A 16,781-nucleotide genomic window follows, 5' to 3' on the forward strand; every position below is an offset into this window, starting at 1 on the left:
TAATGGCTGAATACTATTCCATGGTATACATATACCACAGCTTGTTAAACCATTTTTGTAATTGTAAATTGAGCTAAGATAAACAGTCTAGTGCAAGTGTCCTTATGATAAAAGAATTTTTTTCCTTTTGGATAGATGCCCAGTAATGGGATTGCAGGATCAATTGGGAGGTCTAGCTTGAGTTCTTCGAGGGTTCTCCATACTTCATTCCTGTCACAAACCAGCGCTGGAAGAGGAGTGAACCAGAGTGGAATTGGTGGGGAATGAGGAAAATACAGCATAAGAGAAGAGATGGAAACAAAGGATGGGAATGGGAGTTCTGACTGAGCTGATGGTTGTAGCCAGCACCAAAGCACAAAATCAGCTTTATTTTATAGTATCTTTACAGAGTTGTCCAGGGGGAAGTAACATAGACAAACTGGGGAAGTAGCATAAACAATAGACATAGTTTTGGACTTACAATACAATGTGAAAATGTAAATGACTTTAATAAAGACAACCTATCTTGTTAATGGTTCTGCTCAACTTCATTAACATATGACAAGAAGTAAGAAGGGTAAGATCACAAGGATCTCAGTTGACAGAACAAAGGAAAACCTATGTGACTTAGTGGTTACTACTCAACTTTGTTAGCATATGATAAGGAGAAAGTAGGGAGAGAGCTCAAGGATCTCTGTATATTAACTATACAGAAAGAAAGAGCTCCATGACTTCTGGCAAAGGGAACATGAAGAAAGGAAAATGGCTGTTTCAGGAATGGAGGAAAAGTGTTGGGGTTTATTCTCTGAATGTTCCCCAGCCTGTGAGGACTCTGCCGTCTCCCAGCTCACTCACTACACCTTCCAAAAAGGTTGTATTAGTTTGCAGTCCCACCAGCAGTGTAAAAGTGTTCCTTTCTCTCCATATCCACGCCAGCATCTGCAGTTTTGAGATTTTGTGATGTGGGCCATTCTTGCTGGGGTTAAATGACATCTCAGGGTGGTTTTGATTTGCATTTCTCTAATAATTAGGGACAATGGGAATTTTTTCATATGTTTGCTACCCATTTGTCTGTCTTCTTTAGAGAAAGTTCTATTCATGCTTCTTGCCCATTGGTACATGGGCTTGTTGGCTTTTTTCATGCATATTAATTTGAGTTCTCTATAGATCCTAGTTATCAAGCTTTTGTCTGATTCAAAATATGCAAATACCCTTTCCCATATTTGCTTTGGTTGTTGTCTCCTTAGCTGTACAAAAACTTCAGTTTCATTAAGTCTCATTTGTTTATTTTGTTGTTACTGCGATTGCCATGGAGGTCTTCCTCATAAAGTCCTACCCCAGGTTAACAGCGTCCAGTGTTTTCCTCACACTTTTTTTGAGGATTTTAATTGTTTCATGTCTCAGATTAAGGAATTTTATCCATCTTGAATCAATTTTTGTGAGTGGAAGAAGGTGTGGGTCCAGTTTAGTCTTCTACATGTGGATATCCAGTTCTCCCAACACCATTTATTGAATAGGGATTCTTTCCCCCACTGTGTGTTCTTGTTTGGTTTATTGAAGATTAGGTGGCTGTAAGATATTAGTTTCATTTCCTAGTTTTCTATTCGATTCCAAATGTCCATCTCTCTATTTTTGTGCCAGTACCATGCTGTTTTGACCAATATGGCCTTTTCGTACAGCCTAAAGTCTGGTAGACTGATGCCCCCAGCTTTGTTTTTATTACCAAGAACTGCCTTACCTATATGGGTTTTTTTCTGGTTCCATACAAAACGAAGAACTCTTTTTTCAGGGTCTTGAAAGTACAATGTTGGTATTTTAATAGGGATGGCATTAAATCAGTAGATTGCTTTGGGAAGTATAAACATTTTAATAATTTTGATTCTTCCCGGCCAAGGGCATGGTATGTTCTTCCATTTGTTAATATCCTCTGCTATTTCTTTTTTTAGGGTTTCATAATTTTCTTTATAGATGTCCTTCAACTCTTCTGTTAGGTTTATTCCTAGGTATTTCATTTCCTTTGAAGCTATGCTGAAGGGAGTTGTATCCTTAATTACCCTCTCATATTGGCTGTTGTTGGCATATACAAAGGCTACTGACTTGGGGACATTGATTTTATATCCTGAGACATTACTATACCTTTTGATGACTTCCAGAAGTCTTGTGGTAGAGTCTTTGGGGTTCTCTAAATATAACATCATATAATCAGCAAAGACAGAGAGTTTGACCTCCTCTGCTCCCATTTGTATGCCCTTTATTTCCTTCTCTTGCCTAATTGTATTGGCTAGAACTTCCAGCAAGTGGTGGTGATAGAGGACAACCTTGTCTGGTTCTAGTTCTTAGTGGAAAAGCTTTCAGTTTTACTCCATTCAGTAAAATATTAGCTATGGGTTTGTCTTAGATAGCTTCAATCTTCAGTTTAAGAAATGTGCCACTTATACCTATACTCCTCAATGTTCTAATTAGAAAGGATACTGGATTTTATCAAATGCTTTTTCTGCATCTATTGAGAGGATCATATGGTCTTTGTTTTTGCTTCTGTTAATACAGTAAATAACATTTATGGACTTGTGTATGTTAAACCAGCTTTGCATGCCTGCAATTAAACCTACTTAATCATGATGTATGAATATATATATATATATATATATATATATATGCTGTAACCTATTGGCTAGGATTTTGTTGAGAATTTTTGCATCTATATTCATCAGTGAAATTGGTCTGAAGTTCTCCTTTTTAGTTGAGTCTTTTCCTGGTTTTGGTTATCAGGGTGATGTTTACTTCGTAGAACATGTTAGGGAAGATTCCTTCCCCCTCAATTTTTTGGAATAATTTATGCAGCATAGGAATAAGCTCTTCTTTGAAGACTTGATAGAATTCTGGTGTGAAGCCATCTGGACCAGGCCATTTTTTTGTTGGAAGAGTTTTCATTGATTCTTTGATCTCAGTACTTGAAATTGGTCTGTTCAGGAGCTCTACTTCTTCCTGGCTAAGTCAAGGGAAAGGGTGAGTTTCCAAATATTGATCCATTTCCTTCACATTGTCAAATTTCTGGGCATAGAGTTTCTTGTAGTATTCAGAGATAATCTCTTATATCTCTGTGGCATCTGTTGTTATTTCCCTTTTTCATTTCTAATTGAGGTTACTAGAGATTATACTTTTCTATTTCTGGTTAGTCTGGCCAAAGGTTTATCTATTTTATTTACTTTTTAAAAAAAACCAACTCCTTGTTTTATTAATTTTCTGAAGGATTCTTTTGTTTTCAATTTCATTAATCTCTGGTTTAATTTTGGATATTTCTTTTCTTCTGCTGGATTTAAGCTTAGATTGTTCTTCTTTTTCCAATTCCATAAGATGGCTTGTAAGTTTGTTGATGCACTTTCTTTCTGTTTTTCGGATGTAGGCATCCACCTAAAGCAATAAAATTTCCTCTCAGGCCTGCTTTTGCTGTATCCCACAAGTTTTGGTAGCTTGTGTCCTCATTGTTGTTATGCTCAAGGAAGTTAATGATTTCAGTTTTCATTTCTTCCTGCGCCCAATTGTCATTCAGCATAAGGTTGTTTAATTTACATGCCTTTGTGTGAGGTTGAATGTTTTTGTTGGAGTTGAATTTCACCTTTAAAGCCTTGTGGTCTGAGAAGATACAAGGTAAAATTTCAGTTCTTTTGATTCTGTTGATGTATGTTTTGTGTCCTAGGACATGATCAATTTTGAAGAATGTTCCATGGGCTGATGAGAAGAATGTATATTCTTTAGTTTTGGGATAGAGTGTTCTATATATGTCTATCAAGCATAGTTGTTCTAGGGCCTCATTTAAGTCCCTTGTATCTTTGTTTAATTTCTGTTTAGAGGATCTGTCCAGTTCTGTAAGAGGAGTGTTAAAGACCCCTGTTATTATGGTGTTACAGGATATCATATTGCTCAGACTAATTAAGATCTGTTTCAAGAATCTGGCAGCATTTATTTTGGGAGCATAAATATTTAGAATTGAAATGTCTTCTTGTTATATTGTTCCCTTGACCAATATGAAGTGTCCATCATTGTCTTTTTTGACTTTAGTTGCTTTAAATCCACTTGTATCTGAAAATAAGATTGCAACCCCTCTTTTCTTCTGAATTTCATTTGGCTGAAAAATTGTCTTCCAACCCTTAACTCAGAGTTTTAATTTGTCTTTTGAGGCTAGGTGAGTTTCCTGCAGACAGCAGATGGATGGCTTGTGTTTTTAATCCAGTCAGGCAGTCTATGCCTCTTCTGTGGGGAATTCAAGCCATTAACATTTATTGAGATAATTGATAAGTGCAGTAGCATTCTATTCATCTTATTTTGTGAAAGTCCATTGCTTAGTTTTATATTTTGCATCATGTGAAAGCTAGGTGTGTCCTTAATTTGTGGGTGCTTACTTTGCTGGTGGCCCATTGTGATGGTCAGTGTGTAGAACAGGTTGAAGTGTTTCCTGTACAGTTGGTCTTGATGTGGCAAATTTCCTCAATGTTTGCATATCAGTAAAAGATTTTATTTCTCCATCAATTTTAAAACTTAGCTTAGCAGGATATAGAATTCTGTGCTGGAAATTGTTTTAAGTAGATTAAAGGTAGATGACCATTGTCTTCTGGCTTGAAAAGTTTCATTAGAGAAGTCTACAGTGACCCTGATGGATTTGCCCCTGTAGGTCAACTGGCGCTTAGTTTTGGCAGCTTGCAGAATCTTTTCTTTTGTTTTGACTTTGGACAGGCTCATTACAAATGTGCCTTGGACAAGCTCTATTTGAATTGAGGTGACCTGGAGTCTGATATCCCTCTGAAAGGAGTGTGTCAGAATCCTTGGTGATATTTGGGAAATTTTCATTTATAATATTCTCTAACATGGCTTCCATTCCTCTGGGGCATTCTTCCCCCCTTCTGAGATACCTATAACTCATATGTTTGAACACGTCATAACGTCCCATAACTCTGTCAGTGAACATTCTGCTTTCTTTCTCTTTTTTTCTGCCTCTTTAACTATCTGAGTTATCTCAAGAGATTTGTCCTCTACATCTGAGATTCTTTCTTCTGCATGGTCTAGTCTGTTGTTGATACTTTCTGTTGCATCTTTAAGTTCCCTAATTGACTGCTTCAATTCCTTCAGTCTGCCTTAGCCTTTCTATATTCTTTATATATTCATCACTTATTTGATTCTGTTTTTGGATTTCCTTTTGGTTATTTTCCACTTTCTGAGCAATTTTCTTCATTGTTTTCAGGGTATTTTAAATTCCCTTCTATTATTTCTAACATTTCTTTATAGGTGGAATCCTCTGCAGTAGCTACCTCATGTTCCCCTGGTGGGGGGTGGAGGTGGGGGACTCTGGACTGTTTTTTCATGTTGCCAGGATTTTTCTGCTGATTCTTCTTCATGAGTGTTTTCTTTTATCTGTTTCCTTGCCCTAAATTTCCTTTCACTTCCTCTTGCTCTTTAAGTCACCGTGCCTCTGGCCTAAGGTTTCGAGGAGTCCTTTTGGAACAGGACTTAAAAACCCCCAATATCTGGGGGTTCTGGGTTGGGTGGTTCCCTTAAGGTCAGCAGTTATTTGCCAGCCTGAGGAGACACAGTATCCCACCTCCACCAAACAGAGAGAAAAGACAAAAATAGTATAAATCAAACCAAAAACTAACAAACAGAAAACCTTACAGGATAGAACTGCGAGGGAAACCAAATAACAGGGGCAGAAACAATAGCAAAAATGAAATTCTTATTATTAAAGAAGGGAACAATGGAAAATTATATTTACACTCGAAAAATGAAGAAAAAAAGAAAAAACAAACAAAAGGAAAATCTGGTGGGGGAAAGTTAAAAAAAAAAATCAAATCCACAAACAAAGCAGTGTATATATCTTGCAGAATATTATCTGGGGAACAGATGATCTTATGGGGTATGAGATGCTAATCACAATGCCGATACAGCTGTCTGAGATGGAAATTGGAGGCCTCTGCTGACTACTTTGTCCTCAAACCTGGCAGGGTTGAGAACCTGAATCTCTCCTCAGTGCACTTAAAAGACACTTTAAACCATTAACCTTGGCTAAGCCAAAGTTTTCCTAGGAAAGCACTTGTCACTGGGATCTCTCCTGACGTGGCTGCCTGCCTTCTGGTGTGCCAAAACTCGCCACACTCTATGGCCCTGAGGATTAAGGCCGCAGGGCAGCCCTCCTACTGCCAAACACTGGAAGTTCCACTCTTCCCCAGAGGCCTTTAGCATTGCTCACAGTCACTCAATCACTTGCCCAAGGTCTCCCAGCCTGGGCCTTGCTCTGCAACCTCTAGGGAGTAGCCTTCAGGGGCAGTTTTTCCACAGTGGCTGCACTTGAGGCCCACAGCCGAACAATGTTAGCTCCATTCTCACCAAGTGGCTCAGTGCCATGCCCTGGACAACATTTAAAGTCCCCCCGCACTCTTGCCCAAGTTCTCCCAGGGTAATTGAACCGAGTGCCCAAGTCCAAACAAACAACCCACAGGGAAGGCTTTCCCTGTCTGCAATCTTGCTGCTATTGTGGTTACAGCTGTGGCAGCCCATTCTCCATTGCTTTTGACCTCCTCCTGTGGTCCACGAGTCTTTCGCTGGCTCCCTGCATCCCCAAAGGGATGTTTCTGGGCAGAGCACATAAGCCAAAGATCCCTGGAGTCTTCTCTCCCCAGTCTCACTGCTCCCGGCTAAGGCAGAAGATTGCTCATGCCCAAGAATTTGAAGTTGCTGTGAGCTATGATGATACCAAGGCACTCTACCCAGAGCAACAAAGAGACTCTGTCTCAAAAGAGAGAGAGAGAGAGATACTTACTGTGCTTTGAACTTCTTTCAAAAATAATTAATGATCTTTAAAAATCTGCATCACACTGATTGAAAATCACTGCTCTAAAGTTAGAGGTAAAATAGTGGTAAAGCTTAGGGAAGATAAAGCATAGGGCCTGAGACCTTTGAGGTGGTATGCCAGATTTTTTGACCTACAAAGTGAAAAACTGAAACTATGTTTGTTTTATGATATTCATCAAACTGTGTATTTATGTTTTGAGTACTTTTCTATGTTGTGTTTGTGTGTCTATATGCATGCTGTATTTCAATTAAAAAAAAAAAAGAATTGGAGAACAGATTAACCTGGTCAAGAAGTGGGCATCACTTTCTTTGCAGACTAGGGATGAGAGAAAGAATGTAGGGGAAGATGTACACAAATGCAGAGACATTTAGAAAAGTTTAAAAGAGTTCAAGTTCATTCTGTTGTAAAAAGAAAAGCACAATTACTGTATCTGCTGAAAGCAAAGCTAAAGGAGGGTACTAAGAAGTATGAGGTAAAAGTATAGCATTTGTTCAGGTTTCAGCACATATTTAAAATTCAGGGTTCCATTTAGAATTAAAATTGACATAGGACTTCTAATACTGGTTATTTTCAAGCAGGCTCTTAATTTTTCCTCAGAGGTTAGCATGACGTACTTACATAATTAACCTTTTTTTATTTATTTTTTATTTTTTTGGAGATAGTGTCACTTTGTTGCCCTCAGTAGAGTGCTGTGGCATCACAGCTCATGCAACCTCTAACTTTTGGGCTTAAGCAATTCTCTTGCCTCAGCCTCCCAAGTAGCTGGGACTACAGGCACCCACCACAGTGCCAGGCTATTAGAGACGATGTCTCCCTGTTGCTCGAACCTTTGAGCTTAGGCCATCCAACTGCCTCGGCCTCTCAGAGTGCTAGGATTACAGATGTGAGCCACCACGCCCAGCCCTATTAACATATTTTCTAAAAATTCTGTTCCTTAAAATGTAATGAAAGGCCAGCTTATGCCTATAATCCTAGTATTCTGGTGGTAGGCTGAGGGGAAGGAACACTTGAGCTTAGAAGTTTAAGACAACCCTGAGCAAGATAAGTCGCATCTCTACTAAAAATAGAAAAAATTAGTTGGTGTAATGGCAGATACTGATAGTCTCAGCTACTTGGGAGGCTAAGGCAGGAGGATTATTTGAGCACAGGAGTTTGAAGTTGCTGTGAGAAACTCTGCCTTTAAAAATATATGTATACTGAAAGATAATAAATGTGGCCAGATGCTATGGCTTCAAGTGATCTTCCAGAGTACTGGGATTACAGGTGTAGGCCTCAAGATTAGCCTGACCAATATAGCAAGACCTCGGTTCACAAAAGATTTAAAAATTACCTGGGCATAGTGGCATGTGCCTGTAGTCCCAGCTACTTGGGAGTTTAAGACAGTAGGATCATTTGAACCCAGGAGTGAAATACTATAACCGCAACACTGCACCCTAGCCCAGGCAACAGGTTAAGATCCTGCCTCAAAAAATAGTAATAATAATAAAGATTTCAATTTAATTTGGAGAGGTATTTTGATAGGTAAAATGCATTTCCTTTGCCAAAGACAATGATTGTACTAACTTCATTTTCCTTTCCTATTCAGGTCATGTATGGAATGTTGGTCTTCACATTAGTAGTTCGATCTATTTATATTGTTACATGGTAAGTAGTCTGGATCATCTACAGTATGACTGAAATATATTCAGGCTCATAACAGTAAATCTATAACTTAAATTGAATAACATAAAACCTCACTTCAGCAGAAATCTTGATAGAAAAACTATAACTCAACATTTATTATATTTCATTATAAAGAACACTAGTTCTTTTGGCAAGTTGTTAATAGGCATTATATGAAAACAAGGGTTCCAAAATTAAAGAAATTGAGGAAAGCTGTATATGATGTCCTCCTTTTGAATATTTTTTAATGTCATCCATACATTAAAGACCTTGAAAAATCCTACAGTAAAAAAATTGTTCTTTTCTTTCTCAAACTTGCTTGACCAGAGAACCCCTTTACATAACACCTTTCAAGGAAGGGTATTAATGCCACGAAGATTCAGTTTTTTTGAAAGATCATTGGGGAAATGGGCATAATCTTTAAGAGTTCATAAAAATTAAATAAGAAATAACATTCATGAGAGTACCTTAAATAGGGCCTGGCCATACAACAGGTGCTCAGTAAATAAATAGTATGATTTGTGGGTTTGTTCTATTTATTCTTTCTTTTTTAATTAAACTTTTAATTAGAAATTGTATACATTTTATAAGAAATAAGGGATCTTTGTAAATGTACCCCTTACCAATTTCCTCAAATGGTGATGTCTTACAAAACTGTAGTACAATATCACAATCAGATTTTGACATTGACACAGCCAACATATAAAACATTTCTATCACCATAAGGATCCCTGTATTGCCCTTTTATAACCACACCTATTTCTCTTCTATCTCACCCTACTCTCCATTCTTTATCACTTATCCCCTGGCAATCATTTATCTATCCTCCATTTCTAAAATTTCGTCATTTCAAGACTGTTATAGAAATGGAATAATAGGGTCTATAACCTTTGGGATGGGATTTTCCAACTCAACGTAATTCTATGAAGAGTAATCCATGTTAATGAGTGTGTCAATAGTTCATTCTTTTCTACTGCTCTGTAGGATTCTATGGTATATACAGATGTATTACAGTTTAATCATTTACCTGTTTAGTAGTATATAGATTGTTTCCAGTTTGGGGCAATCATGAATAAAGCTGCTATGAATATTTGTGTATAGGTTTTTGTATGAACATAAGTTTTCGTATCTCTGGAATAAATGCCCAGAGTAGAATTGTTAGGTTCTATAATAGTTGTATAGTTAGTATTTCTTGAAACTGCTTAATGATTTTCCAGGGTGGCTCTACTATTTTTACATTCCTACCAGCAATGTATGAATAATTCAGCTTCTCTGAATGTTTACCAGCATTTAATATTGTTACTTTTTTTCATTCTATCCATTCTGATAGATGTGTACTAATATCTCATTCTTTTAATTTGCATTTCCCTGATGGCTAATGATGTTGAACATATTTTCATGTGCTTATTTGCCACATGTGTACCTTCTTGGTAAAATTTCTGTTCATGTCTTTGCCCATTTTCTCCCTTTTTTACAAGAGATAGTAAAGGTAGTTTTTCTTGTTTTTAAAGTTGAGTGTTCATGTTCTGATTCTATGTCAAGTATGTCGTTTGTAAATATTTTCTTTTTTTGTGATAAATTTTTTTTTATTGTTAAATCATAGCTGTGTACGTTAGTGCAGTCAAGGGGTACAATGTGCTGGTTTCATATACAATCTGAAATATTCTCATCAAACTGTTCAACGTAGCCTTCATGGCATTTTCTTGGTTATTTTATGTAGACATTTGTATACTGCCTTTAGTAAGTTTCGCCTGTACCCATTCTAAGATGCACCGTAGGTGTGGCCCCACCCATTACCCTCCCTCCACCCTAATCTCCCCCCTCCCATCCCCTTCCTTGGCCCTTTCCTCATAGTCATGTGCTGTAGTTGGGTTATAGCCTTCATGTGAAAGCTATAATTTAGCTTCATAGTAGGGCTGAGTACATTGGATACTTTTTCTTCCATTCCTGAGATACTTTGCTAAGAAGAATATGTTCCAGCTCCATCCATGTAAACATGAAAGAGGTAAAGTCTCCATCTTTCTTTAAGGCTGCATAATATTCCATGGTATACATGTACCACAATTTGCTAGTCCATTCGTGGGTCGATGGGCACTTGGGCTTCTTCCATGACTTAGCAATTGTGAATTGGGCTGCAATAAACATTCTGGTACATATGTCTTTGTTATATTGTGATTTTTGGTCTTCTGGGTATAAACCTAGTAAAGGAATTATAGGATCGAATGGCAGGCCTATTTTTAGGTCTCTAAGTTTTCTCCAAACATCCTTCCACAAGGAACATATTAGTGTGCATTCCCACCCAGCAGTGTAGAAGTGTGCCCTTTTCTCCACATCCACGCCAACATCTCTGATTTTGGGATTTTGTTATGTGGGCTACTCTTACTGGGGTTAGATGATATCTCCAAGTAGTTTTGATTTGCATTTCTCTGATGATTAAGGATGAAGAGCTTTTTTTCACGTGTTTGTAGATCGTGAGTCTGTCTTCTTTAGAGAAGTTTCTCTTCAAGTCCCTTGCCCACCCTGAGATGGGATCACGTGTTCTTTTCTTGCTAATATGTTTGAGTTCTCTGTGGATTCTGGTTATTAGACCTTTATTGGAGGTATAACCTGCAAATATTTTCTACCATTCTGAGGGCTGTCTGCTTGCTTTACTTACTGTGTTCTTGGCTCTGCAGAAGCTTCTTAGTTTGATCAGGTCCCAATAGTGTATTTTTGATATTGCTTCAATCGCCTGGGGAGTCCTCCTCATAAAATATTCACCCAGGCCGTTTCCTTCAAGAGTTTTCCCTGCACTTTCTTTAAGTATTTTTATAGTTTCATGTCTTAAGTTTAAATCTTTTATCCAGTGAGAGTCTATCTTAATTAATGGTGAAAGGTGTGGGTCCAGTTTCAATCTTCTACAGGTTGCCAGCCAGTTCACCCAGCACCATTTGTTAAACAGGGAATCTTTTTCCCACTGAATGTTTTTAATTGGCTTGTCAAAGATCAAATAACAGTAAGTAGCTGGATTCATCTCTTGGTTCTCTATTCTGTTCCAGACATCTACTTCTCTGTTTTTGTGCCAATACTATGCTGTTTTGATCACTATCGATCAATAGTACAATCTCAGGTCTGGTAGCGTGATTCCTCCTTCTGTGTTTTTATTGCTGAGTAATGTTTTGGCTACTCGAGGTTTTTTCTAATTCCATATAAAACGAAGTATTATTTTCCAAGATCTTTAAAATATGACAATGGGGCTTTAATAGGAATTGCATTAAAATTATATATTGGTTTGGGTAGTGTAGACATTTTAACTATGTTGATTCTTCCCAGCCATGAGCATGGTGTGTTTTTCCATTTGTTAACATCTTCAGCTATTTCTTTTCTTAAAGTTTCATAGTTCTCTTTGTAGAGATCTTTGACGTCCTTTGTTAGGTATACTCCCAAATATTTCATCTTCTTTGGCACTACTGTGAAAGGAATAGAGTCCTTGACTGTTTTTTTGGCTTGGTTATTGTTGGTATATATAAAGGCTACAGATTTGTGATTTTGTAGCCTGTGACATTGCTATATTCCTTGATCACTTCTAAAAGTTGTGTAGGAGAATCCCTGGTGTTTTCCAGATGTACGATCATATCATCTGCGAAGAGTGAAAGTTTGATCTCTTCTGACCCCATGGGTTTACCCTTGATCGTCTTTTATTCCCTAGTTGCAATGGCTAAAACTTCCATTACAATGTTAAAGAGCAATGGAGACAATGGGCAACCTTGCCCTGGTTCCTGATCTAAGTGGAAATGATTTCAATTTAACTCCATTCAATACGATATTGGCTATGGGTTTGCCATATTAAGAAATGTCCCTTCTATACCAGTTTTCTTAAGTGTTCTGATCATGAAGGGATGCTGGATATTATCAAAAGCTTTTTCTGCATCAACTGAAAGAATCATACGGTCCTTATTTTTTAGTTTGTTCATGTGCTGAATTACATTTATAGATTTACGTATATTGAACCAGCCTTGAGACCCTGGGATAAATCCCACTTGGTCATGGTGTATAATTTTTTTGATGTGTTGTTGGATTCTGTTTGTTAGGAGCTTATTGAGTATATTAACATCAATATTCATTAGTGATATTGGTCTATAATTTTCTTTTCTTGTTGGGTCTTTCCCTGGTTTGTGGATCAAGGTGATGTTTACTTCGTAGAATGTGTTGGTTAATATTCCTTCTTTTTCTATATTTTGGAAGAGTTTTAGTAATATAGGTACTAATTCTTCTTTAAAGGTTTGGTAGAATTCTGATGTAAAGCCATGTGGTCCTGGGCTTTTCTTTTTAGGGAGATTTTGTATAGTTGATGCTATTACAGAACTTGATATAGGCCTGTTCAAGATTTCCACTTCATTCTGGCTAAGTCTTGCTAGGTGGCGTACTTCCAGGTATTGGTTGATTTCTTTCAGATTTTCATATTTCTGAGAGTAGAGTTTCTTGTAGTATTCGTTAAGGATTTTTTGAATTTCTGAGGGGTCTGTTATTTCATCGTTACCATTTCCAATTGATGAAATTAGAGTTTTTACTCTTTTTTTCCTGGTTAGGTTGGCCAAAGGTTTATCTATTTTATTGATCTTTTCAAAAAACCAACTTTTGGATTTATTGATCTGTTGTGTAATTCTTGTGTTTTCAATTTCATTTAATTCTGCTCTGATTTTGGTTATTTCTTTTCTTCTGCTGGGTTTGGGGTTGGAGTGTTCTTCCTTCTCCAGTTGCTTGAGATGTCCCATTAAGTTATTAACTTCCTCTCTTTCTGTTTTCTTGAGCAAAGCTTTCAGTGCTATAAATTTCCCTCTTAGGACTGCCTTTGCAGTATCCCAGAGGTTCTGGTAATTCGTGTCTTGATTGTTGTTTTGTTCCACAAATTTGGTGATTTCCTTCTTAATCTCGTCTATAACCCATCTATCCTTCAGCATAAGGTTGTTTAGCTTCCATGTTTTTGTATGGTTATGCAGGTTCCTGTTGTTATTGAGTTCAACTTTTATTCCATGATTGTCTGAGAAGATGCAAGGAATAATTTCTATTCTTTTAAATTTGCTGAGGTTAGATTTGTGGCCTTGGATATGGTCAATTTTGGAGTATGTTCCGTGGGCTGACGAGAAGAATGTGTATTCAGTTTTGTTGGGATGAAATGTTCTGTAGATGTCTGTTAAGTCCAGATGTTGAATAGTTAAGTTTAAATCTAAAATTTCTTTGCTTAGCTTCTTTTTGGAGGATCTATCCAGCACTGCTAAAGGGGTGTTAAAATCTCCAACTACTATGGAACTGGAGGAAATCAAGTTGCTCATGTCTGTTAGAGTTTCTCATATAAACTGAGGTGCGTTCTGGTTGGGTGCATAAATATTAATAATTGAAATCTCATTATATTGAGTATTACCTTTAACAAATATGAAGTGTCTATCCTTATCCTTCCTTAATTCGGTTGTTTTGAAGCCTATTGCATCTGCGAATAGGATTGCAATGCCTGCTTTTTTCTGCTTTCCATTTGCCTGGAGTATAGATGACCATCCCTTCACCTTGAGTCTATATTTGTCTTTTAATGTAAGATGCGATTCTTGTATGAAGTACATATCTGGCTTGAGTTTTTGTATCCAGTCAGCCAAACTGTGCCTCTTTAGAGGACAATTTAAACCATTCATGTTAATTGAGAATATTGATAAGCCTTTAGAGAGCCTGGTGGACATTTTTAATTCTTTTGCGACTGTAGAAGTTGGAGTTTGATTAAAATTTTCTTGGTGCATTTACTTTTGTGGTGGAGGATTACGCTGGTCTTTATGGAAGATAGGTCTGAGAATGTCCTGGAGAGCTGGTCTAGTTATGGCAAATTTCTTCAACATGTGAATGTCATTGAAGTATTAATTTCTCCGTCATAAATTAAACTCCTTTTGGCTGGGTACAGGATCCTGGGTTGAAAGTTATTTTGTTTTAGGAGATTAAATGTCGATCACCATCCTCTTCTAGCTTGAAAGGTTTCAGCAGAGAGATCTGCAGTTATTCTAATATTCTTGCCCTTGTAGGTGATGGTTTTCTTTCATCTGGCTGCTTTCAGAATTTTCTTCTTCATATTAACTTTGAAATTGATTATGATGTGTCTGGGGGATGTCTTATTTGGCTTGAGTCATGCTGGAGTTCTGAAACTGTCTGCTATCTGAATTTCAGGATCTCTTGGCATGTCTGGAAAGTTCTCCTTCATAATCTCATGGAGAAGAGACTCTGTGCCTTGTGAAGCCACTTCGTCACTTTCGGGGATCCCTATAAGATGAATTTTATTTTGTTTTGTTTTTCGAATTATCCCAGAGCTCTCTGAGAGAGTGATCTGTTTTTACCCTCCATTTCTCTTCCTCTTTGAGAGTTTGGGAGCATTCAAAAGCTTTGTCTTCAATGTCAAAAATCCTTTCTTCTGCTTGCTCCATTCTGTTACTGAGGGATTCTACTGTGTTTCTCAAATCTTTGAGGGCTGCAACTTCTTGTCTCAATGTGTGAAAATCTTTGGTCATTTGGTCTTTGAATTCGTTGAATTCTTGAGATATCTTTTGGGTTACTGCTTGGAATTCTAATTCGATCCTATTTGCTGTCCAGATTCTGAATTCGATTTCTGACATCTCAGCTATTTTTTTGTGCACGGGATCTTGTGCTGTGTCTGCCCCAATGATCCTTGGGGGAGTTGATCTACTCTGATTATTCATATTGCCAGAGTTTTTCTGTTGATTTCACCTCATGATTGTTTTTCACCGTTGCCTCTGGCCGTCCTCAGAGTTGGGGAGGTGTGTCTTTAAGATTAGACCCCAGCAGGATCACTCTATTATTGCTGGATCTTTGTAGGGAGTGACCCTGTGAAGTTCCTCTGGGGCTGCCCCAGCCAGGGAGTTCTGGTTGTGGAAGCAGCTCCAGAGTGTGACACACCCAGATCCAGCAACAGGGCGGGAGGTGGTGCGCACAGTTCTGGGAGTGCCTGGCATCCAGTGACTTTGGCACAGAGAGCCCAAGGCTCCAGCAGTCTTTGGTCGGGAGAAGGGCTCTGCACTGAGGCAGGGAGGGCTCCAGAGGGCATGCGGCTACCAGAGTCCCTGGCCAGATGAGCAGGCCAGTGGGGAGGCAGGGAGGGTACAGGAGGGAGGACGCAGGGTTGCGCAGCTCCCACATTTCCTGGTCAGGGCATGCGGAGGCCCAGCAGGCACGGGTCACCGGTCGGCAATCATGGCACAGCTCTTATGGAGGTCCAGGCTGCGCCAAGCCTAGGAGTTTGAGGGTGCTATAAGTTGTGATGCCCCAGTACTCTACCTAGGGCAACCACCTGAGGCTCCAGTGTGCCAAATTTGGTCTCACTCTGCCCCTGAGGCTTAAGGCTATAAGGCAGCTCAGTCCCCGCCTTTAGTCTGCTCAGTCGCTAGGTTACTAGCTCCTGCCCAATCCTTGCTCTTGGATCCCTGAGGGCGGAGCTTGCCAGGGCAGTTCTCTCTCACAATGGCTCCCTGCGGCCCACAGCTGAACACTATTAGCTCCGTCTCGCTCAGCAGTTCATTCTGGGGCCCTAGACAATGCCCAAAGTTCTCCGCACTCCTGCTCAAGCTCTCCACAAGGCAGTTCAACTGAGTGCCAAGTCCAAAAACACCAAAACAGTTCACAGGTAAGGCCTTTCCGGTTTGCAGTCTCACTGCTGCTAGTACTTACAGCTGCCAGCAGGATTAGGTCGATCGAACACACGCAACCACTTGCCAGTTTTCCATTGTTTTTGTCCTCTCTGGGTCCTCAAGTCCCTTGCTGACTCCCTGTATCCTCAAAGTGATAAGTATAGGCAGATCCCACCAGCCAGAGATGCCTGGAGTCTTATCTCCCCAGACTCACCGTACCTTATTGCAGGGAATCTATTACTCGGCCACCATCTTGGATTGTTCCCTGTAAATATTTTCTATCAATCTATACCTTATCTTTTCATCCTCTTTTTCAATGAGCAAACATTTTTAATTTCAATGAGATCAGATTTGCAGTTTTTTTTTTTTTTTTTGGATCATGCTTTTGGTGTCAAGTCTAAGAACTTTATACCTAGGTGTAGATACCAAAGAATTTCTCCTCCTTTTTTTTTTTTGACATAGAGCCTCAAGCTGTCACCATGGGTAGAGTGCCGTGCCATCAAAGCTCACAGTAACCTACAACTCCTGGGCTTAAGCAGTTCTCTTGCCTCAGACTCCCAAGTAGCTGAGACTATAGCCACCCGCCACAGTGCCCAGCTATTGTTTTTTGTTGTTGTTGTTTGGGGGGGAGGGTGTTGTAGTTG

At 38.8% G+C, this 16,781-nt stretch overlaps 1 protein-coding gene across 1 annotated transcript in view; it reads left to right on the top strand.

Annotated features, from left to right (window-relative positions):
- Positions 1-16,781, top strand: part of ACER3 (alkaline ceramidase 3) — a 157,407-nt gene that overhangs the window by 125,636 nt on the left and 14,990 nt on the right. The window contains exon 7 of the mRNA XM_053560471.1: positions 8,406-8,464. Within this exon, the coding sequence (XP_053416446.1) occupies positions 8,406-8,464 (59 nt within the window). The remainder of the gene's footprint in view (positions 1-8,405; positions 8,465-16,781) is intronic.

The sequence above is a fragment of the Nycticebus coucang genome, chromosome 14 (assembly GCF_027406575.1).
Source record: "Nycticebus coucang isolate mNycCou1 chromosome 14, mNycCou1.pri, whole genome shotgun sequence".
NCBI classification, from domain to species: domain Eukaryota; kingdom Metazoa; phylum Chordata; class Mammalia; order Primates; family Lorisidae; genus Nycticebus; species Nycticebus coucang.